The following is a 26,060-nucleotide window of genomic DNA, read 5'->3' as shown; positions in this document are numbered from 1 at the left end:
GTCCAACGCTGCTCTAGTTTGTTGATCCCTTCCGAATAATAGGATTTGTCCAAGTCTGAAAAATAGCCATTCGTTTCTGCAATCACCTCCTCGTTTGAATAAAATCTTTTTCCCGCCAGCCATTTCTTCATATTGGGGAACAAATAGTAGTCCGAGGGAGCCAAGTCTGGAGAATAGGGGGGATGTGAAACGAGTTGGAACCCTATTTCCATTAATTTTGCGACCACAACTGCTGAGGTGTGAGCTGGTGCGTTGTCGTGATGGAAAAGGACTTTTTTGTGGGCCAATCGTGGGCGTTTTTCTTGCAGCTCGGTTTTCAAACGGTCCAATAACGATGAATAATATGCACCTGTAATAGTTTTACCCTTTTCCAGATAGTCGATGAGGATTATTCCTTGCGAATCCCAAAAGACAGTCGCCATAATCTTTCCGGCCGAAGGAACGGTCTTCGCCTTTTTTGGCGCAGATTCCCCCTTGGTAACCCATTGTTTAGATTGTTCTTTGGTCTCAGGAGTGTAGTGATGTATCCATGTTTCATCCACAGTGACGAAACGACGCTTAAAGTCCTGCGGATTCTTCTGGAACAGCTGCAAACCGTCCTTGCAACACTTCACACGATTTCGTTTTTGGTCAAGCGTGAGCAATCGCGGCACCCATCTTGCGGATAGCTTTGTCATGTCCAAATGTTGATGCAAAATATTATGTACCCGTTCATTCGAGTTGCCCACAGCACTAGCAATCTCACGCACCTTCACTCTTCTGTCATCCACCACCATATCATGGATTTTATCAATGATTTCTGGAGTAGTAACCTCAACAGGGCGTCCAGAACGTTCAGCGTCACTTGTGCCCATATGGCCACTCCGAAAATTTTGAAACCACTTATAAACTGTTCTAATCGAAGGTGCAGTGTCACCATAATGTTTATCAAGCTTCTCTTTAGTCTCCTGAGGCGTTTTGCCTTTCATAAAGTAGTGTTTAATCAACGCACGAAATTCTTTTTCGTCCATTTTTTGAAAATCACTCGACTTCCTCGATTCAAACGAATGCCAAACACAAAGAAATAGACCGATCTGGCTGAAACTTGGTGTGTGTTCTTCCAAGAGATGCTACTAACTAAACATAACCTCGATACGCGCCTGTAGTGCTATCTCTCTGACTTTGCACGATCTTTTCAAACGACCCTCGTATAATGCAAATTTTTTCTTTATTTTTATTTGGAAACAAATGCAAATAAAGGACAGATTGAAACTAGCAATTTAAGAATTGGGCAAGAGTCAACAGTTTCCACACTAACTACAAATGAAGAAGAGAAATTTCACTCAGAGTTTTTCCTTATTCTGAACAGTTTTCGATTTACAATCATCATTATAAGTTTATTCATCAGAATAAACAGCATTTGACAGAATTTGACTTCTAATTATAAGAGTTCTTTATATTCTATATGCTAATTGAGTACACAAGTCCACTACTATTTAATAATAATAATTATAATAAAAATCTAAGATCTTAAAGATGGATTATATTAATTATTTTTCGAAATCAAGATATAGTGTTGAAAAATACGGTTTAATTAGAAAAACAAATATCACTTAAGAATGAAAAAGACGGAAAGATTCTTTCAAATGCAAGTTGCCGTTTTTCTGGAGCAGGTAGTTCTTTACATAAATAAAAAATTAAGTAAATTGAAAAATAATCTTTTCCTTAAAGCCAAAAATAAACTTGAACAGAAATTTTGTCTACAATTTTTTTAAATTATGAGGTGGACTAATAATTAACAAGGAACAACAAATAAGGAACAAAACAAACTAAATTATTTTGCAATTTAATTAGTCCAAATTGTTGATCACTTTAATAGCAGATATTTTCGCATAAATTTGTGCGATTGAATTTGCATATTACACGACAATAATATTTATTTAATTAATGTTTGATTAACTGCTGTTCACCATTCAGAATGCTTATCTTGAAAGCATTAGTAGCTAACCTCAGAGCATTACCTCAGATTAGAGCTGGCTCAATATCTCAGATTTCTCACACCCTACTTTTTTCAATTTAGTTAATTATTGCTAACAAATATTCATCCATATTCAGTGAATGATTTTATAAAATTCATGTGAAGAATTTGACTTACATTTATTGTATGAACTTTGTGAGCATTTTCGAATCTCATGAACAAGAAGTCGGATAGAAAACTGATGAGAAATCTGTGACACCAGAAATGGGATAATCATTCAAAACCGTCCAGATTTAGGAAACTAAGCTTTTATTAAAACGATTCAAAATCTATAATAAATCCAGCCTTACAGATTCAATTACCTATCTACTTGTACGCTTTGAGGACCCAAAATGCTTTCATTTACTAAAAACTATAAGACTGAATTTCATTTAGATTTCTGAAGTTTATAAAGGCAATAATTGCATGGGAAAGAGGCTACTAACCCCTTATTAATTAAAAATGGTTCTACTAAAGTTTAAAATGAAACTGAAAGTAATTAAAAATTGGAAACGGTTTAGAATAAAACTAAAACAACGCAATGAAAACATTATTACTAAAGTGTTAATATCTAGTGAAGAGAGGAAAACATAATAATGAAAAATTAAACTAAAAAATAATTCACACTCCATTTAAAATTATTGTTTTTTATATTACTAACAAGAGATTTATTGGAGCATTAGATAGGTACGTTTGAACTTTCGACATTTCACTAGGCGTTACCATGGTTACATCAGGCACCTCTAACTCAAGTTCAACGATCTCATTCCTGTTAATATATTTTATCTTTAAAAAAATTAAATGTCATAAATGGGTAATTGTTTAATAATAAATTAGGTTTTTTTTTTTTTTTTTTTTAGGAAACAACTAAAGAATTTGGGACAACTTTTTGAACCAATTAAGTAAATATTGCAAGGAATTATTTTTAAAGAATTTAAATATTTCTTAATCAAAAATATTTTCGACTTTATATACATTGCGACTTTACATTCATTAAGATCATTTGCTTCAGAACTAAATGAGATCTTATTTTGCGTGATGACCAACTTCAATCTGAGAAAACATCCCTAGATTTGTGGCCTACAAAAGAGTACAATATCCCGGTTATCTCTCCTACTGTAGACCCTACATTTTTCAAATTCATCACTTCTTTTTTTTTCTCCGCAATTGGCCAACACGTCTTTTCTAATCTACGGCGATTTCCAAACTGTGAGGTCCACCATCTTGGGAAGCGCGAGAAAATCGCGATGGAGGTGAATGTTTATTATTGAAATATCTTTTTTGTACCATAAAATTTTAAATATTAAGTAGGTGCCTTATTAGAGGCCATAAAAAAATGAAAGGGACTTGGAGTGATAAGATAGTAGCAAAGTAAGTAGGCACATTCTAATAAATACCGCTGTCTGAATGAACTATTACAATATAGTAAATACAAACTATATTTAAAAAAATTTAAAACAGATTTTTTTGCTACATGAAATTAATTGTATTTATGGATTTGTCGCCAATCCAGGTAAATCTGTTGTTAAAAGTGCGCAACCCAATAATATTCAGCTAAATTGGGATGGTTTCTACAGAATTAATTTATTATAAAGCAGAATATTTTTCATGATATCGCTGGTGATAGATGAATGTCCGTAGACCGGTCAGGGATACGATAAGCATGCGTCATGCGTGCTACCGAGATTAAAGGGCGAGGAATTATTAATTCCAAGGTCGTAATTTTCTCGAACAGTCAGGCTGCTCTACGGGCAATTAGTCCCTACCAGGTCAATTCAAGGCTGGTTTGGGACTGTCTGGGTGCCCTGAAGGAAATTAGTGACCAAAATAAGGTCTTTCTGGTCTGGGTACCTGGTCATTCAGGACATAAGGGAAACGAAGCGGCAGATTTATTGGCCCGGAAAGGCTCTGCGGGACATTTCGTTAGCCCGGAGCCCCCGAAGTGTGTTAAGGCTGAGACCATTAACTCATGGGCGCAGAGTAGGTCTCAGGAGTGGTGGCTTACCATCACTGGGCAGAGACAGACGAAGGAGTTTATTAAAGTCTATTGGCCGAGGCTGACTGCAGAATTAATCCGTCAAGGCCGTGGGGCTATAAGGATGATTGTAGAACTATTAACTGGCCACTGCAGGCTCAGAAAACACATGCATCGCATGGGCCTGGCAGATGATAGCCTCTGTAGGTTCTGTCAGGAAGAGAAGGAAACGGCACTGCACGTGTTGTGTCAGTGTGAGGGGCTTGTCTGGGCTAATGATGTTACTTCTCGGGGAGGAAAAACCATGGCCTGGTGAGCTTTACCCAAGAGTCGCTCTCCAGCATTAAGAGTCTGATTAAAAGGACAGGTCTGGAGGGTGAGCTTTAAAGTGAGGGGAGCCTCAATAGATCCAAAGGGGTCGCAGTGGCGTAGGCTTTGAAGCCACCCTAGTCTAATCTAATCTAATGCGTTCTACGGCGAATAAAATCAGCGACAATATCCAGCTTTATGCAAGATGAGCATTATTTGGAAGAATCAATTCACCAGTACTAAAGAGATAATGTTGGCCAGTGATGTGCCTAAAGCATGCGAAAGCTAAAGCTCCTAAGCACCATCAATGGATGCCTTGCAAGAACGGTAAACCCAACCAGTTTGCCATCACAGTTCCTTCTCATTTCTTCAAGGAAACTTTCTTGGTAACTGCAGCAACAATTCTTTTACTCCGGTTTGTGGGCTGAACATTCTTATATTGTCTAAGGCTGGAAACATAGTGGAGTGGCGAGCAAAGCGGCGATGGTAGCGAAGAGCAAAGCGGCGAAATCAAACACAAGTTAACATATGGGACCGCGCGTAGTGAAGAGCAAAGCGAAGATAGAGCAACGCTATCTATAGAGAGTTTGTTTTCGCCGCTTTGCTCGCGGCTCCACTATGTTTCCAGCCTAAGTATTTACCAATCAATATCCACCATTGAGACAGACAACACTGATATTTTGGTAAAGTAAACTAAAAACAGCAATAATAAAATTAGATTGTAATCGAAAGCCAGAGTGGCACGACCATTTATTATGAACAAAAAGATGGTACAGAAGATTTGGAGAGCACAAGTTTAGCACATCTCAGTCAGAGAGGTTTCCACAAGAAGTCAGTGAGTGCCTCTTGATTCTCCTCCTTTCTCAGCGATAGAAGGACGTCCTCTACAAGTGTTACCACAAAAGGAGACTCTCTTTCCTGATTCAGTCACCTTTTTATAATAATAATGCAGAATGACAGTCACAGTGACTATACAACATCCTCCTTTATTAAACATTTTTCTACAACGCGTGTTTTTCATTTCCGTTCTAGTTTCCGCTCTTTGAAAATAATTAATAAACTACGCTTTTTTTTACTACCAATCAAAATTTGGATGAGATATTTTAGCAGTTCACAGGAGAAAAAAAAATCAGCCTAATTTGGTTTTTATGTCTGCTTTAATTTTGAATCAATCAATTTGAAATCAAGGATTGAAATCGGCCTAAATCTTCATCTAATGATGACAGTTTGTCCAACAAAAATTCCATTCAGGCATTACTGTGTGGTGGGAGCTAATTTAAATCTTACTAAACTAATTGGATTAATAAAAAAGGTTGTGTTGGTATTAGCGAGGATATACGCAGTCCTTAGTTCAACCTGTTGCACACCATCTGATCCGGATTATGCTCCTAAAAACTATAATACAAGGTATCTATGTTGCTCTCGTGCCCTTGTCTTCCACTAATCCGGTTTTGTCACTTCATGTCTAGTTGGTTTGCATCCATGTTCTTTACTTGGCCTCCACTCCGGCCAAGTCTGTCCAAATTGGCGCCTCTTTTTATTATTTTTTTACTCGAAACTCTTTCTCTATTTATTTCATTTTATTTTTAATTTTTGTTTTTTGTTTTTTGGAATGTAAAAAAGAAAGAAACAAAAAACAATCCAAATGTAAACTTGTCTTATTAACCAGGTGTCCTTGCATTTTCTGGAATTTCATGACTTATTTTCTCAATTTAAGAAGCATTTTAAATGATAAATAATTCTTTCTTGTATAAAAGAAAATATTACAGTTTTTTGCTTAATTATTCAACTTATTAACCTGCATTGTTTCCGTTAACTTGGATGATATCAACAGAGGGATCATGCGTCTAATGTCATTAAAGTGCATTGCTCACTTTTGAGATAACCATTCGCATTTTGGAATGCTCGAATGTTTTTTTTTTTTTTGCCAATTTTAACGCTTCTGGACGCTTTTTCAGTGTCGTTTGCGAAAATACGTACTCTTACTTCTTTCCCAGTTCTGTCTCAAGGGGAGTATCCTTAGGCCATACCCTACTCCATATGTATAGCTGATAATCCTATCTTTGATAATACTTTTCTTATGCCCGATGACATGGTAAATCTTTTCTCCCATGAGAATGAATGAAATCAAATGTTGTCATTTTCTAAATCTAACCTTCACTCGTTTACCTAAACCTCATTCCTCGTCCTACCACAAATTGTGTAAAGTATTTAGAACCGCTAGGAATCCGCGTACTTGTCATAAACGGAAAGAACTAAACTGACGATTAAAACTTCTAAACCTAGACTTCTCGACAAACTATGTAAACTTTCATTAAGAAGCAAATGATTCTCAAACCTGTTTGGATTTACGGAATGGAAATTTAAGACTGAGCCAAATATCTATTAAACTAATCTTGGAACTAATCTTCCCAATCAAAGATTTCCGTCGAATCGTTGGCGCTCCTAACTTTGTTCCTAGCACTATTTGAAATAATTAATTCAAACGTTCGAAGGATCAAGATTTTTGTATTGTTTATGTAAAGAAATTTTGAGCTAAGAATTACAGCACAACCTCGATTAACTGGGCTGACCTCCAGCTATACCCACCCAGGAAAACTGAAATCCCGGTTAAACCGAATACACAGTACTACGTAGTACATTTGTACCCATGAATGTACATATGTATATAAGTATGCATGTATTATACGGGTGTATAGGTTTACGTTTAGTACCAGTTTTCTTAACGGATTCCATTGCGTAAGTGAAATAAAAATTCGACCGAAAGGGCAAACGAAAGATGTTTTCTGTAGGACGAACTGATTAACACTGAAGACTAGCTTGAGATTAGGCTGCTCTCTGGGAAGTTTAAAATAATGCCGGTAATTATCCATAAAAATATTACATATAACCATGAAGTTGAAAATCAACCATTTACAACACATAAATCCCATGGTCTTTTGTAAGATTTTTTGTAAGACTGTGGTAAATCCTGTGAAATCAGTACTAATTTCACCATATTTTGGGTTTTTACATACATACATACATAATGACCCTTCAAGTAAATCAGGTATAAAAGAGTTGTTGCCACGCCTACAATTATGTTACATCGGAAGACAAAACATTTCCTGTCGCCACCAAAAATTAATTTCTGTTTCGGCGCTGATCCAGGTGTTCTTATGATGACTCAACATGATCCCGGTTAATCCGAATCCCGGTTAACCGAGGGCCGGTTAATCGAGGTTGTACTGTAATGTAGTTTTTTTTTGACAGAAATATCTGCAATAGCGTTTAAGTAATGTGCTTGAGCACATTCAGTAGCTAAATCCTGAAAGAATGTAAATGAAAAGACGGAAAAATTAAAGGTAAACAAAAACTAGAAGGTGAGGGAATACAAAAACAAAAAACTTCTAAAGAACGAAGGGCTGGCTGCAGACATCTGTCCATGAGAGTAGGCTTGACCGGTTGTCATTGCCCACACCGTTTGTAATAATGTCATAATCGCCCTATATGTCTTCACGAACAGACGGCATATTATGGTAACTACAATCCTCATTCATTTTATCTCTCTCTCCAACTGTCAACCCTATTTTCAATAGTTTTATGTTTTGTTTACATTTTATTCGTGACCTTTTAGCATGACAATGTCGACTCTTTGACAATGTCATGGTCTTAAAGAACAACTGAGGTTCCTTCAAACATTGTACTTATAATGTACCACTCCTTTTTTTTGTCAACCACAACCGTACTCTATGAAATCTCCTTCAGCTTCCATTTTGGTACCGATTTATTAAAAGTTTTAAATAATTTTAAAATGAAATGTTAATTTAAATCCCTTATGACTACAGTTACTCATAATAATCGTTCATTCACTGGCGAAGCTCAGCTAGAAGAGTACATGTTACCGGCGCCAGTGTACGAGTAGATAGTCGGTAATTACTATGGGTGTTATTCGTATAATATTAATTTGCTGGTTATTATTAGATCTGGATTGTTGAAAAGAATTGAAGTTATAAAGGAAGATTCACCCTAAATTATAAAGAAAATTTAGGAATTTTATCTTTTATAGAAAAAGAGAAAAAAATTGTCAAAGTTGGGTGTTTTTCTACGTTACTCTTTTTTGACGATCAACCCTTATTAAACTGTCCTACCGGACAGTTTTAATTATTTAGGCTTTGTCTGTAATGCCAAGGTACCTAATAAAATACCAGGAAGGAAAATAATCAATTTTTAGGAAACATTTTGGCATGCACTGTTTGAATAATGCAATAAGATATAGGAAGCGTTGATATTGAAGAAGTGTTGATTAAAAAGATTGAATTCTCTAAATGTTGGGAACATTTCGCGGAGCCTCCAGTTTGACACCATAATAAGTTAGATCGTTCTCAAAAGTGTTTTTTCCAGAGTTAATTAGTCTAGAACCAATAAAATATATTAAATTTAGAGAAATGAAATTAGTTACATTGTTTTATTTGTTCATTACATTGTGAATATTATCAATGTTCGTTGATAAAAGCATTAAATTTAAAGTTATGTTGTTTAATTTACATTTATTTTAAATGAGACTTATATTTGAATTTAAATTGTACTTTATCCTTTTCACTTTCACTTAGTTTGTCTCATTTAAAATTAATATTTTTAATCATATTTATTTTTTGAAAAATATGACATCTGTTTATAATCTTACTTTCCACTTCAAACATTTTATAAAATGTGTAGAATTATAAATTGCGTGAACTGTCCAAATCGGTAAGACATTTTTTAAAGTTACAATATTAAATTCCACGTTCGCTAAATCTGCCGGAAACGTATATATTTTAAGGATTGGATATTATCAATATTTTTCAATTTAATTGGACCCAACCTTGTGAATATAATAGCAAATGGAATCGTGTTTTCAACTTCACGCAGATTTAGTTTTGAATTCAATTCGGTGTAGACCAATGTTCTTGCAGATTCCAATTAGTCCTGACTAAGACATCTCCTTCCAAAGGCTGATTCTTATTCTCCTTACTTAACCAGTAGTACTATCCTTACAATAATGCTTTGTGTGTAATTCCACTTATGAACTTCTGGAACAAACTGTACTTCGAAACTTTAAAACATTCTACATTCTATTTCTCGCCGGGGAAAAAAGAAGTGTAGTCTCGGAGCTGCATGCTTCGTAGCGAGTTTTCAGAAGAAGCTTCTTGTCTGCCTGATGGCAGAGAAAATGAATACCATTCTCTCGCTGGCTAGCTAACTCCTTAACTTATATATTTACTTCCATTTATTTGTATTTGCAAAGATAAACTCCCAAACAAATAACCCCAAAATTAAACAAGAAATAATAAGATGATAATTTAGAAAACAAAACAATGAAAATAAATGAAAGAAGTGTACGAGCAAACAAAGAATCTTGTCCCTTCTTTACAGCCACCGTGATCTCTTGTTGCAAGAGGTTTACCCACGCGTTCTTCTACGTCACCAAGGGAGTTCCCAGTCTTAGCCATGTATGGCCAACATCCTGCCCACATGGTAGCTCTTGCAGGAGAGGAATTACTTCTCCAATTTGTTGTTTTTGATGCTATTAATTTTTTTTTTTTTATTTCAACCATCGTCAAAAATGATTGTAGTTTGAACTTCCTTTGCTAAATTTTGTATAAATTAGCGATTGCGGACATTTTTGATTTTTGTAAGATGAGAATCAAGTTTTAAAATAAGAGCTGTTGATAGTAATTTACCAAACCCTAAGGGTCTATCGTTAGCTATATTAGCATAAGAAGGCTGCTGTTTACGAATAGACTACACATTTTCAAGAAAGCTATATTATATTGGAGATATCAGCGCTCCGGAAAGCCTTCAACTTTGAATCATGTTATTTTTTACAATATTGTTAAATAAAGAGGTTTACTTTATTTGTCTCAGAAAGGAACCATTTTCTTGGTTATCTTTTCTCAAGAGTTAATTTTTTCAGAAGCTTGTCATTGTATTCTGTAAATGGATAAAGGATATTGCCAATAAAATCCCAAATGATCTGCCCACCATAAGCTTTGATATCACTCTACATCCACAATCCTTTAAAAAAGAAATTATGGTAGAGCTGACAGTTTTATGAGAGGATATATTTTCTAGACATCATACTTTCAAGAATAAAAATTAAAGATATTTAGACTTAAACTAGGAGAAATTGGTAAGCATTCTTGGCAACACAGTGGAGATAGATGCTTAAAGCCTTCTTTGGGTTCATTACTTCTGTTTAGTCGTACACAGCTTTTCTCGGCGCCCTCTCGGTGTCTTTTGTTTACCCTCTTCATGACCCTGGCCCTTCAGGCCTTGACCCCTCTTGGTGTCCAACCTCGTCGAGGTGGTGGGGCTTACACACTAAGGGCACTAGAGATTAACCCTCTCTAAAACTCTCGCGATTTCCGCCTTCGCGCGCCTACAACTTCATTTGGAAATTCGGGCTTATTCGTCCGAATATTAGAAAGTATCTAAATAGAAATTCAAAGGTAGCAATTGAGGGGAATTTCGCGATATGTCCAAGAAAAGGTGTAGGCGGAGGATGAAGAACAAAATGTTGGAGGAGCGTTTAAGCGTTTAATATTTTTTTAACCAAGACTCTACTTTTGGTTAACTTTTTTCTGCCCTACTAGGTCTCAGATATCTTTCAGAGAACGAATCTCTGAAAATAATAATAATCATTAGAGATTCCATAATGTTTTTAATCAAAGAAACTGGACAAAAGAGCAAACAACACTTGATGTGAGTTATTTTTTTAATGATATTTTCAAACATAAACTTTAATTGAATGGAATTAGTTGAATCACACGATGTAATCGTTTAAACTCTTTTATTTCTACCAGATTTACTATGAAATTAAATTCAGTCAACCAGAACCCAGTAATTGAAGTAGAAGTATTTCTGCAAGAAGAAGTACAGATGTTTTTCGTGTACTTTCGTTATAGATAAAACTTTATTATCATAATTTAGGAACTAACAATTCATTTACTACTTAAAACTTTGTTGAAAAATTAACGTAGGTTGTCCAAATTGAAATAAAGAAGGATGTGAATTCTTCTTTCTCTTTGTTTTAATAGAATTTACGAAATAAAATTTACAAAAAGATAGATGATCTCTGAATTTGGAATTTTGCTTGCACATTTAATAATGCTCATTAATGTTACACAGATCGCCCTCTACTTTCAAATAAAACTTGAGATGAAAGTTTTAACCAACCTTTAATCAAGAACTGAAGAAGTATTTTCTTTGGAAAATGATTAAAATTATAGTAAAATCGATCTACATTTAAAATGAACATACGAAGTTTAAAGAAAAACAACGGAAGCAATGAAGAGAACTTTTACTAAAAAGAAGTTACAAGAAATAAGTAGTGTTTTGAAAACTTGGTTCTGCAGCTCAAATCAAAATGATTGGTCGTAATTCCGAATCCTTGAAAAAGTAATCCATCTTTTGGATTAGGTAAAAAAATAGGAGATGCTTCTTAAAATTGTATCCAATGAGGATTTAAAAATGATTAGCATTCCACGATTATACTAAACATAAAAGCATAATCAGCATCGATTGTCTTATCAGAAGTATACGTTCGTACCTTTGCAAACAGATCAAAAGAATTAGAAGTAAAGTTTACGGTTTATTGCAATAGTTTTTTAATGTGGATAATGATAAACTACTTTATTACATTATTTAGTATGCATAGGTTGCGTAAATGGTGACTAGACAAAGTGCTATTATACATGTATCGATAAAATCGAAAATGGATTTATTGATTTATTGCTTCTACTTTTTTAATGCTAGTTTTACTCGATTTAATGTCGTCAGAAGCTTAGTGACGTCACTTTTAATATAAATAATTAATTGCCTTCTTGTATGTTCTTTCGATCTGTTTTTTTAAATTTTTTAATTCTTTTTTTATTTCTTAAGTTACAGAGTATTTTTCCTTCTCCCTCGCTAGTAAAAGAGGATTTGCATCCGTGAGTATTTTCAACTTTGGCCAGATGCATCTGTCTCATGGTTGCATGAATCCAAAAAAGTGACTTTTTACAAATTTGTATTTGTAAGTGCGTTAGTAGCGTCACTAAAAAAAACATGGAAAATGGAAGAATAATTAAACTTGATTTTTCGAATCGCTACCATCTCATGTTCCAGTAATGACGTTTGACAAAATCAGCCAATTGGAAGTGATTATTCAAGTAATATCGATATTTATTTGCAAAACTGATGCTTTAATGATTCGATTTTTTCCCAGTTTTTTGGTATTTTCTATAAAAATACTCTAAAAATCAGATGTGCAATATTAATGTGTAAGTAAAGAGACAAATTTGAATAAAATATGTTAAGAATAACCTGTTTTAAAACTGTCCGGTAGGACAGTTGTATAAGGGTTGATCGTCAAAAAGTGCACGAAAAAGCGTAACGTTAAAAAACACCCAACTTTGACAATTTTTTTCTCTTTTTCTGTAAAAGATAAAATTCCCAAATTTTCGTTAAAATATTGGGCAAACCCTCCTTTATAACAGTAATTTTTTTGCAACAACCCAGATCTAATAGGTTTCGAGAAAAAAGTTGCCGAAAATAAGCAAAAACCGCTTTTTCAAAAAATGTTCTTGTTGTTGTTCTTGTTGTTACCTTTTTTGTAAACAACGTAGCGCCTAAACGCGTGAACCAATTTTCATGAATGAGGTGTCATTCGATTCGGAATTTTATGTAGATGTGCCTTTTGGGGGTCTCGACGCTGTACATCAAATGGGCGCAGAGTTAGCCCCCTTTATGTAAGGCCCCCTGCAAAATTATTATTACTAATTACTCTGTAAATCTCGGCCCGATTTTGATAAAATTTGGTAGGATGATAGGGTTAGGGCTCCCCTACGTAATATTAAAGCGGCGATCTGCTCTTACACTTATTAAGGGGAAGTATAGCAATCATTTCAAATTATCGACACGTGAACCGATTTTCATGAATGAAGTGTCATTCGAATCGAAATTTTGTACAGATTTGCACTTTGAAAGTCTCGATGCTGTGCCTTATAAGGAGAGGAGTTTGCCTCACCCAAATAAGGCCCTTTCTAAAACTATTACCAATATTTCTATAACCCTTAGTCCGATTTTGATAAAATTTAGCACGAAGAAGCGGTTAAAGCTCCTCTACGTGGCTGTGAAGTGCCATCATGCTCTTACTCTTACCAAGAGGAATTACTGCAATCGTTAAAATAATCAATAAGTGAACCGATTTACATCAATGAATTGCCGTTCGATTCAAAATCTTTGTCTGTATTCGCAGTTTATTTTTCTTACTCCTCTTAAAAGGAAGTACTGAAATCGCAGTTTAATTTTTCTATTTACGTGCAAATACCTTCCTATTTTATTCAAAATGCTTTTTCAAAAAAATTGTTATTGAGGATGGTTTGTGGACCGCAACTATAATCATTCTTTAAAAAGATCTCTCCAGTGGTAGTTACGGTTCCAACTTAACACCTTATCAGGTTATAATGATAGTATTGCTTATTCCAAATTTTAAAAAAATCTGTAAAGCAGATATGTAACTATTCAAAATAGACAAAAAGGAAAATCTATCCAAAAGGTACAAAAATCTCCTTAACAAAAACTTACAGTTTAAAATGTTAAGTATAAGGGTTGATTAAACGCCAAAAGGTACACAAATCAGCAAGTACCCAACATATCATTAGTACTTCATTGATATTATTTAAGTAATTTTACTGCATTAATTTTCATTAACATTTTTTAGAATTATTAGATGTCACAGACTCTTATGCTGGCCATTTTCATCTACAATATATTTGTTCAAGTAGCACACCATTTAACTTAAATTGATTGACTGTAATATCTATTTATCTATATTTATGCATTTTAATAAAATTTGCATACTTTTTAGGACAGCTAATTATTCCAGCATATTACTATAAGTAAAATTAAGGGGACTAAATTAAATTAAAATTGGAAATGAATAAATAATGTTGAATAATCTACTTGTTAGTAACTGTGTGTTATTTGTGCTCACGAATATTTCGGTGAGACGAATTCAAGACTGAAATATTGTTTTAGATCCTCCGTGATTCAAATTTTTTAAACAGTAGCCGACTCTAACTTTGTCTTTTTCTACTTTAACAAGCATGAATATGTGTCAGAATAAAGGGCACATTAAAGAGAAATCATAAGAATAATTTGGAATAGAGTTAAAATAAAGTACCTATTTAATAACGAAGATATAATATACATTTTATAACAATTATAACAAAAAAATATTATAAATGAAGTGGCCAGCATAAGAGTCTGTGACATCTAATAATTCTAAAAAATGTTAATGAAAATTAATGCAGTAAAATTACTTAAATTATATCAATGAAGTACTAATGATATGTTGGGTACTTGCTGATTTGTGTACCTTTTGGCGTTTAATCAACCCTTATACTTAACATTTTAAACTGCAAGTTTTTGTTAAGGAGTACAGAATACTGAGGTTTGAAACTGAAAAGGAAATTTTCAGAGTATTAAACCCGAACATCTAATTCAGAGTATTAAAATAATAGACATACGGTCAGGGACAAAATGATAGACACACCTTCAGTTTTGGAGTTTCAGCTGTCGCTTAATATTTTGTTGAGCCTCCTCTGTTGTGTATCACTTCGAACATTCTATTTGGAAGACTTCTGTTCAACTTTTGAACCTCTTCTTGCCCGATAGCTTCCCAAGATGACAAAATTGCTATTTTCAATTCCTCAACATATTGTCGAAATGGCAACCATTGTCGTATACCTTTCTGGATAGGATTCCCCATATATTTTCAGTTAGATTGAGGTGTGGAGAAAGAGCTGGCCAAGAAAGATTTTCAATGTTATGATCTTGGAACCAACTTTTTATTGTCCGAGCATTTTGAACTGGAGCGTTGTCTTGTTGAAAAATATAATTTTCACCAGCCATCCCGAGAAACTCAATTTTTGCTTCTTCCAATATGTTCTTGTATGCTTCGGCGTTAACTCTGTGAGGAAGAAAAGTTATTTTGCCCTTATTTAGGAAGCCTATGGGTGCCCACACCATTATGGATCCACCACCCATTTTACGTTTAGACAAAAATTTCTCTTCTTTCCTTAAATCATGGAAATAATATCGAAATCCATCAGGGCCATCTAAATTAACTTTTTTTTCATCCGAAAAAATCACTTTATTCCATTCTGCGACCCACGACATGTGTTCTGATGCAAAATCTAGTCGGCCGAATTTGTGCCTTTGTGTTAAGACTGGTTTCGTCCTTAATTTTTTTCTGACCAACGTATCTTGCTTCCTTAAAAACCTCCTTACATTTTTCACATTAGTGTGGACAGCAACATTTGCAGCAATTGTCCGAGCTGAGAGCGTAGAGTTTGAGGCAGCTCTTAAAATGACCCTTTTTTCACGCTTCTAAAGAGCTCCGAAGGCCTGCCTGTTGACCTCCCAGCGCCATATTGTTCCCCGAATTTCAAAAATTTACACGCTGACGAGAAACTCCTCTTTATTTGGCGTCCAATTTCTCTGGCAGACGTACCCGATTCCGAAAGAGATTTGATTAACCTCCTTTCTTCGTCGCTAAAACACTTCCTTCTTCCCATTATAAAAAAAATTATTTTTTTTAACAAAAATGAAATAATAAAATGTGGTATAAAAATTGAAAGACTGTGCACTGTATTAGAAAGCGAATAAAAATTTAACTGAAGCATTAAGTCAACAAAAACACAAGTGTGTCCCATCTTTTTGTCCCACGTAAATATTCATTTTTTACAAATATTTGAGAATATAAAAGTAAACTTTCACCTATCCGCAATATGCCAATAAAAGTGTGATATCACAAGGCAATAAATTAAGGAAAATAATTATTAAATTTAAAAAGAAAAATTCAGGAAAATATAAAAGATGCTTTTGGAGGTGTGTCTATCATTTTGTCCCTGACTGTATAAATTTAAATTGACTTCTGTATTAATCGAATTTTGAATAGATTATTTAAGAAAACAAATCTTTTAAAGACACTCTATGAAACAATAAAGTTTACTGGCCATTTTTACAGACATAATGGAATGTTTTCATAAATACATTACACTATGGCTGTTCACTACAACTCTATATTTATTATAAATACATTTTGTAAAAATAAAGGCATTCATTTTCTGGTTAATTTAGTAGTTCAATTTAGTTGAAAGTAGAAAAATAAATCTATTGACTTTTTTTGGCTGACTTTCGAGAGTTTTATTACGTTAATTAGATTTTGTAGCTAGTGTTTTATTTTGAAAGTTTCTGATGTTTTAAAGTTTATGTTTACTCAAAAACGTGACATCCCAAGAAAGCTGGAACTTGATTTAATTTAGCAGTCAAAATCCATACCCAGGAGTCCCAGTTCACTGATCATGGCTGAATTTTTGTTTAACTTTGTGAGAATTCATCGAAATTTTGTACTGTTTTGCTTAAACGTTGTATTATATTTCTTGCCCTTGATCTAAAGCTATTATTTGAATAACATTTCTAGGAGAATAATTCTTCTTGGGGATATAATGGAAATAATCTCCAGTTAGTGCCACCTCATTATTATTAACTGTAGAATTTTAATAAGAGTTAAATAAAAGTAATTCTGTGGTTTAATGAAATGTCTGGGATAAAACTTTGGTTATCACAATAAGAGAAATGCTAATATCAGATTTTTTTTTTTAATTTCTGTTAAGTCTAATATTTTATTTTGTTTTATTGTTTTCAACTTCTTCTTCTTTGCGTCTAATAAGCATTGAATATTGTTGATTGAGTAAATTGATTGCATATTAGATATAATATTTGTAAATATTGTTTATTCTAGTTTTACAGAATCCAAAAAGGGCTACTATTCAACTTTTTTTGGCGTTTTTACATGAACCTTTTTTTTTATAAATATCTATTGATATTTAAAAGCAAAACGGACCAAAAAGATTTTACTGCATATTCTTAGTTTGGCATATTTTAAAAGATACTTTGATAAGGAAGAGAACAGTTTTAAACCTAATCCATGGCTATCTTGGATACTTGAAAGTTATTTTGTGGTTCCCTTAATATGCAATGTTAGTGTTTGATATGCAGGAATGGAATTATATTAAAAGAGACAAAGTAAATAAGTTTGCAGCGCCAAGCTGAATGAATGCACATATCTCTGCAGACCTACAGTATATTGAATGAAATTTGTAAGTGGGCTGTTTTAATTATTTGACTAGAGGCTCTAAAATGATCCAAAATAAATGTGGTTCAGGTCTATTTTGATGATGTGCAGGTAACCTTTTTGAGCATTAGTACAGAAACTTCTTTAAATTGAGTCTACTGTTGTTATAGCTTAAATGAAATCCATTTCTAGAGATCAAGTAGACAGAAAGGATTACTATTTATATCATTGGAACACTGCACATTGTATCAAATTTTTGCAATAGAATTTTCAGCCTTGATATTGCAAACTTTCGAGATTCCCTTAGAGTAACTTCTCTCCTTTTATAAAGATAAATCAAATTTGATTATCCGCGTTTTACTATTATTCCTAAAACTAAGATTTTAACAGAAATCCTGAATAATGAAACTCCATCGAATGGATTATTTTAGTGATACGAGACTTCTGAAAAATGTATTCCAATGATTACTAACGTTTTCTTCAATTTATTTACCCATGTAACACTTAACTTTTACCTTTTACCAAGGAAAATGAATTTTTTTTGAAAGATTCTTTCTCAGTGGTTACCCAGTTAAGCTTCCCCAAATGGAACACTCCAGAACTATTTAATCTTCTACCGCCTTCATAATAGTAGAATAGTGATAATAAGTTTACGAAAAACAGGTTACCAGTAGTGCAATTATAATGAATAGATTATTTTTTTGTACTAATGGAAATCGACTGCACTTCTTTTAAACAAAAAACAAATTGTCTTTTATAACAGACTTATTGTTTTTGATAAATACCAAAACTCTTCCAAGCCACATTGCAGAAAACATTTTTTTTGAATACCGGAAGGAGGCTTGCTGAAAACCTTTAACATATTCCGGTTTTATCCAGCATCAAGAAAGTATCTTTATGTCAAAGAAAGTAAGTAAAAGAAAGAATGATTAGCCTAACCTCAGAAGCTGATAGAAGTAATAAAAACAAAAACAACAGTTTTTTGCCTTTCATCATAAAATAAGATCTTTGTAAGTTACTAATCAATAATTTTGGTAGCTTTAAAATTAATTTTCGTAATTGTTTTAATTGGTAAAATTAGATTACTATTAAAATAGAACTTGCAACGAACGCATCACTTTAAAAAGTGTGAACTGAATCGCTTAAAATTCCAAGTAGCTTTCCCATCTTCTTTTAATTTTACGAAATGAAATTGGTCTATAGATTTACTAGTTATTAACTATCGATTTATTAATTACTTAAAATTCTGCATTCTAAATAGAGTGTATTTATGATTTCTTACTTCTGAAAGAATCTGAACAGCCCGAACATTTCCCAAATAGGTGCGCGATTATACTTTTTCATTTTCTGAGGGTTGTTCTAACAAATAAAGCGACGAATGACTGTAGGTCTTTTTATTTAAAAGGCAAAAAAAGCTTGATAAAACATCTTAAAGGCCTTCTTAAATTGAAAAATAAAATAGAAACATTGAAATATAATATTCAAAATGAAAATTAAGACGGAAAATTCAGGAACAATGAGACAATAATAGAAGCAGAAATTTAAAAAAAGAATTACAACTAGTGTAGTAAGAAAAAGTAAAAAATATATCCGACTATAAAATACTTACATTGATCAATTTTATCAGATAAATTCTTAGTAAAAGAATTATTTGCATAACATATAACGAATATATGATGATCTATTGGCGTATTATCAGTGTGTTGAGCACGATGATCCATCGCAAACTGCATATAAACATTGCAGTGGACAGTGGTTATACGAAGCGAACGTTTATACGAAGTGAAGTGTTATGGGTAACATTTTAGCTGAATTATGCCCGCGGACTGTTGCACATGCGCTTATTATAGTTATTTAATTTTTATTTATTTATTGTTTTTTTTTTTTGTGGCGGCAGGGGGGGTAAAATTATATTTTTTTTTTTTTGAAAAATCGTAGCAGTGTTGCCAATTTTTTGAAAGAACAAAATAAATTAAAACAAAAACAAAACAAAAAAATTGAAAAATTAACCTTGATGGTGAAGCAGGTTATGTGGGTGCAGGTTATGCGGCTGCTTCTGCTGTAATTGTAACTGATGTTGTTGATGAAGATGAGGATGATGGTGATGATGATGATGATGATGATGTGGCGGCAGCGGCGGCGGTGGAGGAGGGGGTAAATATAATGTAAACCAATCGTCTTGTTGTTGTTGTTGTTGCTGTTGTTGATGGTGTGGATGTTGTTGTTGTAGCTGGTGATGTTGTTGTTGTTGTTGATGATGAAGAAGAAGATGATGATGATGTTGTTGTTGATGTTGGTGGTGATGATTATTGCGATGTTGTAATAATGCTGCTGCTGCTGCTGATGTTGTATTATTGGTGGTGGTTGGTGGTTGATTACCATCATCAGGGGTGTCGCCCCCTTCCATGAGCCAGTAAGCACATGGTACTTAGATACGCGTTTGGTACCCTTCGCAAGTTTCTTTCTCCGGTTTTTTTAAATAAATTTCTTGTAAAAAGTTGACTGGAAATTCGTCAGTTTAAGAGCGAAAAATTATTATTAAATTTTCTGTAAATCGCAATAAAATTTTTAAATTGTTTTAATGGTGAATTTATTATGTTTGTAGCACCTTTTTAAAATAAATAAAATCATCACCTTTTTATTTTAATTTTTAATATTATTTTCTAAATATAAGAGCGGGAAAAAAACCATTTACTTGGAAATGTTAAGGTAGTCCATTAAGTCCGGGAAATATTCTTTTATTTTATTTTTTCCAACGAACGATTTTCAGTTTACACTTTTCAAGACAATTAGAAATACACAACACATCACTTGATTTTCTAATAAAAAAAATTATTTTGTTCACTATGACAATTTGCTTATTATTATTTTTTGTAAAAGTCACTTTAAAATTGCGAATAAATTAATAATAAACGAATATAATGCCGGCACTTGTAGTAATGGGAACGTTGTAGATGGTTTGACTTGTAGGACGCACTGAGCGAACTGGCCAAGAAGCGAACACGCGGTTCTATCTAATGCCCGTCTATCTGCTGTATACGAGCGGGACAACCCCCGCACTTACCTCTTCCTCGCCCCTTCTCTGTCGTCACAGTCTCTAACTCGCCCAACTTAAAACTCATCCACTCTTTTTTTTTTTTTTTATTTTAAAGTGTTTGTTAGTTCGTATGTTAGGCTAAAATGCATTTGTGTATTATAAATATATGAATGCGAGCCAGAATTGGAAGTTTTTTTTTTTTTTTGTATGTATCTACGTGTATATTAAAAAAGTATTTCTGCTGTCTATATTGTGTATAAGCTCCCCACTACTTCTGTCTTAGTTCTTTTTTAGCATCATCGCTCGAACAACACCTTATGTATAATACCCTAATTCCATCTCAAGTCTTATTAACACACAACTTGAAAACAATTTAACCAACATACACAACAATCCAAAAAAGACACATAGTCTTCACTAACTCAAAACTACACAGGACTTACAAAAAAAAAAAAAAAACTTAAAGACAGGACAATCTCGTTTTTGGTAAATGTCTTTACACGAGCAGAAAATTAAGTCGCAAATGAAACTATACAACTGCCGGTGGAAATAAAGTAAAGTCCTTGTTTCTGGCTGGTTTGCTGGTTTGCCGTTGGTGGTTTTCATACGCCTCCTCGATGGCGTCCCACACACTAATCACAGGACACACGTACAACTTGAAACATCGGCCCAGCCCACTTTGGCAAAAGTGTCGACCCTGGTAAAGGTCATACAATCAAACTTTTAAGTGCTGTTTAGTTTGAATTATGGGGAAAAACGTTGAATTTTAAGGGGTAATTGTGAGGTAGAAGATGAAAAACAGATTAAGGTTCGCTTAAGAGAATTTTCCTTTAATTCACTTGTAAATAAGAACACAGTGTAACAATAAAAATTAGATTTCTCACTTTATTTTCTGAAACCCTATTTATCCGATAAGGTTTTATTTTTTTTAAAACTATTTGGTTTCGAAAACCACGAAAATGTATTCAGTAAAACGATAATTCCGCTCAATCCATTCTATTCAAAGTAGGCATTTTGTTTCGTATTTCTACATACATCTCAATGACAATGAAGCCCCTCATTACAATTGGCTGAAACTTCAGATTAAAGCTTAATCTGGTATTAGCTTTCCTGGTACTGTTTAAAGAAGCATTTTTGGGTTACAATAGTTCCCCACAATGATTAAAGTTTAAAGCTGTTGTTTGAGCCATTTTTAGAAAACAAAAAAAAATCTCTCCCAAATTGAACTAGCAAAATGGATGCCCAGATGGTTAACTTTGTCCAGAAGTTTACCTTTTTCCTTAACAAGATGATGTAATTTACCCTGTGTAACATGGGAAACATCCCTTCTTTATAATTTACTAGAAATAGATACCGTTGCTCTTTGGTAATGTTTTTAATGAGAAATAGGATTGACAAACAGTTCTGCAACTCTGAATATCTTTAAAACAATAAAAGCCCAGGTTCTTGTTTTATTTAGAATTCTCAGGATGATAATCGAAATAGTGAAATAATTGATACTTTAGTGGAAACAAATCTGAAAGACTTAAAAAGAAATTCAACCTTAACTATTTAATTTTTGGCAAATTAGAATGTGAAATTTAATTTAAACTTTATAGCCAACAAGTCGATCGTGAGGCCAGTTTTGGTCGATCGTCGATCGCTCGCAATATCGAAAAATATCCGAGTATCACCAAATGTAGCGAATATATCGATTCTAGTTTCGGATCTACCATACCTATGCGAATCGGCATTTTCATACTTGAAGCTAACAAAGACTAAACAACGTTCTTTCCTGACTGATTCCCTTTACTGAAGACTCATTATTATTATCTTTGTCAGGATATACATCTAATGATTCCTTGGTTAGAGACATACAAACTCAAGTCTTCCCATTAATGTTAAGGTAACAAGGTAAATTCTAAATCTGTCTTTATCTGTTGCTGCTTTGAATTAATAAATATTGTTAATAATTATCCACGTTCTTTTAATTCCCCTGGATGTGAGTTTTTTGGCCCTTTAAATAATTATTGTTGTTGTATTTTACGTAGGTAGATAAGCCGTATATCTATATTTCAGTACGAGGTGTACTCAGCGAGCTGTTGATAGATTAGCAAAAAGTAAGTCACATTATTCTTTTACGATAAATTTTTCTGGCCCCAAAAAAGAAACACGAAAGTGAAATATTGAAATCAAATTATCAGCCATACTGTGCATTTTTATAACAAGTTTTCCATATTTACGAACAAATAGTACAACAACTTATACATTGCAGTTGATAAAAAGAATTGAATTGCATTTTAAGTTAGTTAAAAAGTGTCGGAAAATCTAATTTTTTAGGTACCGCATGTACGGAATGCTGCTATCAATAGTTGGGTCTGGAAATTAATTTTCTTCATGAGCCTATATCTCGAAAACTTAATAAGTGATTTAAAAAATAATATATTTTACTTATCTACCCATACCTCGCTGGAATGCACCTTATACTGAAACACAGTGTATAAACATAGTATGCACTTCACATCTCTTCTTCCCCCTTAGACTACGCCTATGACAACAAGTCGATCACGACACTCTTTTAAGATAAAAAGGTAGATCTTATATACAGAAAAGTTGGCCACCCCTGCTCTATAGAACAGCAATGTGGATGTATTCTCGTGCCTTAGGCTGTATACATATTTCAGCCAACATAGATGAAATAGACCAATCTGGTAAATTCCAAAAAATAATAATATCTATAACAAGTTCAGCTGGTTATAACGTATTCTGCTTGCCAACTCTGTAGAAGCTCCTGAAGAAGGAAACCAATAATATTGCCAATATAAGATTTTTACTATCTTTAATTAAAAGATGGTCAATTTAGAAACAGCATTTCTGTACAATTATAAACAAAATCAAAAATAAATAAAATAGAAGTCTGACGAGAAACACTCGACGTTTCCATACAACTTTATTAATAAATTAGTAAGTTTCTCCAAATTCGGATATTTTTCGTGTATATTTAATCTTTGAAAATATTACACAGTTAATTAATATTTAAATAAACAGTTTTACATTACAGCTCATTACAGTTGAATTACACAGTTGGAACATTTCTTGAAAATTTATAATTGTGGATCAACATTCGGTCAATAAGTTTACGATGTTTAAAAATGGCTTCAAAAAAGCCGCCACTACAGCCGAGCGTTTGAGATACTAGACCCGCAAAGCTAAGATGTATTGTTGGTTAGTGGGTTCGTTACCCCCTGTTTTAGGCCTTGGATTTTATAGTAAATTATGTTTGCTAGTCACCTACGTCCACGATACACTATTTTTGGTAATTGGACATAAAGTCTGTCTGAAAAAATAGGCATTACTAAATTTATTTTAGTAAATTTGAACTCTTAAGTAATGCTGCTTAAACACACACCTAAAAGGAGATCAATTTGTAGATACTACTTTTTGGGATTCAGGAAATTTCAAATTGGAGATTTCTAGTTAAACTGATTCTTTTTTTTTAACTCTCTTTATTTAATTTACAACTGGCCATTGGCAACAAGTGAATCGGAATGCAATATACAGGGTGTTCATTTTAAGGCAGCTCAAATGCATTTCATGCTTAAACTGATCTGAGCAAAAAATGGTAGAGGAAAAATTTGTTGCCCGTCACCTCTAGTTTCTGAATATTTGACTTGATTTTAGATTCCTGCTCGCATACGCGGCAAACGCGCGACCAAAAGTGAGGGTTTGCAGTTAACCCCCATTTTCATATACACAGTTTTAAAGAGTATAAAAAGTTATGAAAGAAACCGGAAACCGCAATTCGATATCTTAAAAATTAAAGGTGCTAGGCCATTTCCAAATATCTGATATTTATTAATCATATTTCGATTTTTTAACTTGTTATCAAAGAGAAAGAAGAGCACGCGATAGGTCATCTTTATGTATTTTTTCAACCCCTTTATTGCCAAGGCAGTAAAGCTAGTATTTTTCTTAATATCGGGAAATAAGTAGTTTTTCGAGTGATTTTTCTAAGGAAAATCAAATGTTAAGAGCTTTAGATGTTCTCAAGCATGGACAAAATGGCTAAAAATTAATTTTGAATCTGATACAAACAAGAAGGTTCAATAATTATTTGGTAATTTTGGGAGAGTTGCGTTTAATTACCATAAAAATTGGAAACCTCCTGCCACATATTTAAGCGATCAATATCTTTCATGTAAAGGATCAAACTTATTGCTTAATTTATCAAATGATGTACTTTACTCAACTTGTGAAGCAAGTATTGTGCCTTCAAAGGTGCCTCCTCAGATACAGAGAGCAGTTGATAACCTCCTGGCTAACCTGGCTTTCGAGCGTATGCGGGCAGGAATCTAAAATCAAGTGACCTATTCTGAAACTTGACGGGCATCAAATTTTTCCTCTACCATTTTTTGCTCAGATTAACCGTTTAAACGTGAAATGCATTTGAGCCGTCTTAAAATGAACACCCTGTATAAATAAAAATGGCTTGAAACATTTGAATGAGGGCCATCCAACGATAACCATCATGAGTTCGGCTAACGCAAGATGCCGTTGAAGTGAATTCGAAGGATGCCCTTTTTTCGTGATCGCGTGGCCATCGACGCTTCAGTCTTCGGCGAGGATTCGAGGGAAGAGTAGTTTAGGATAGATTGTTTATGAGCGGGTTGAAGTGTTGGGAAATTTGGAATGAAATTTGGTGTAACGGGGGATTTGGCTAGGACAAGGAGAAAAGGGATTTTTAGGTCAGTGTGGATGGTTTGATTGCTTGCCGTAGAAAGGAGCGTTAAGGATTGTACGTAGGATTTTCGATTGAAGGGATTGGATGCGGTTGAGATTGGAACGCTTTGCAGTACCGTACAGTTCAAGTCAAATTTAACTCAGTTAAACTCAAATTTGAACATCTACATGTTTGCAATATCTTCTCTTACTAATAGATTTAGAGAAATTTCTTATCAAAAATAATAAAAATAATTCTTGTTCTTAAGATATAGTAGTGAAGGCGAACTTAAGAAGTCTGGAGCAATATGAAGTAGAAAGCAATGTGATGTCATATGTTTGTGTTTACTAAATGTTGGGTGGGTGTGAATCAGGTTAGTGACGTCAGTATAGTTTTCATTAGTTAAAAGTTGTGAAGTGTGGTGAAATAGTGGCAACACTTGGCCAAGGGTACTTTGGGAAGACAGAGAAAGCACGCGCGCGTTTGTGTGGGGAAGAAGTAAAAAATGGGTGATGCTCCTATTGCTAAATAGGGAACTACTGAATTCAGAGGCGGCAACTCATCTTATGTTTGCTTACTATGAATTTCTACCAACACAAACATCATGGTGTATGTAGAATATATACATGGTTAGACTTAGTGTGAGTATAGTTTGGCGTAGGCTGTGACGTCATGTCATCAGCTGGTATACTTATTTTTACATTTACGAGTTCGTGTACGACGTAGTCAAAATAAGAAAGTAAAATGATACACACATATGGAGTGGTACTGTAACCTGTACTGGGGAATGCTATTTCAGTGTTACATACTCACCAGCTATTTTCTGTCCATCAGTTACTTAGCTACACTAAAAATATATTTATAGTGTTCTTTAATAACTTCTAGACTGTTCTTTTTTTA

The 26,060-nt window shown here is 33.7% G+C and overlaps 1 protein-coding gene and 1 long non-coding RNA gene across 3 annotated transcripts in view; one reads left to right on the top strand and one right to left on the bottom strand.

Annotated features, from left to right (window-relative positions):
* Positions 1-26,060, bottom strand: part of LOC141461445 (uncharacterized) — a 244,966-nt gene that overhangs the window by 27,254 nt on the left and 191,652 nt on the right. Inside the window, exon 1 of one of the 2 annotated variants that reach the window (XM_074142580.1) lies at positions 19,435-20,961. The exons of the other annotated variant lie outside the window; for it this stretch is intronic. Coding sequence (XP_073998681.1) covers positions 19,435-19,831 — 397 coding nt within the window. The 5' untranslated portion in view covers positions 19,832-20,961. Of the gene's footprint in view, positions 1-19,434; positions 20,962-26,060 lie in introns of those variants that run through there. 2 annotated transcript variants of the gene reach the window in all.
* Positions 8,896-12,069, top strand: LOC141460727 (uncharacterized). Its single transcript, XR_012462326.1, has 3 exons — positions 8,896-9,008; positions 10,895-11,003; positions 11,430-12,069. It is a non-coding gene; the product is annotated as an uncharacterized lncRNA (long non-coding RNA).

Source organism: Rhodnius prolixus, unplaced genomic scaffold (genome assembly GCF_049639745.1).
Source record: "Rhodnius prolixus isolate KJV_2025 unplaced genomic scaffold, Rpr scaffold_6, whole genome shotgun sequence".
NCBI classification, from domain to species: domain Eukaryota; kingdom Metazoa; phylum Arthropoda; class Insecta; order Hemiptera; family Reduviidae; genus Rhodnius; species Rhodnius prolixus.
Note: the sequence above shows the minus strand (reverse complement) of the source record. Positions and strands in the feature narration are given on the sequence as shown.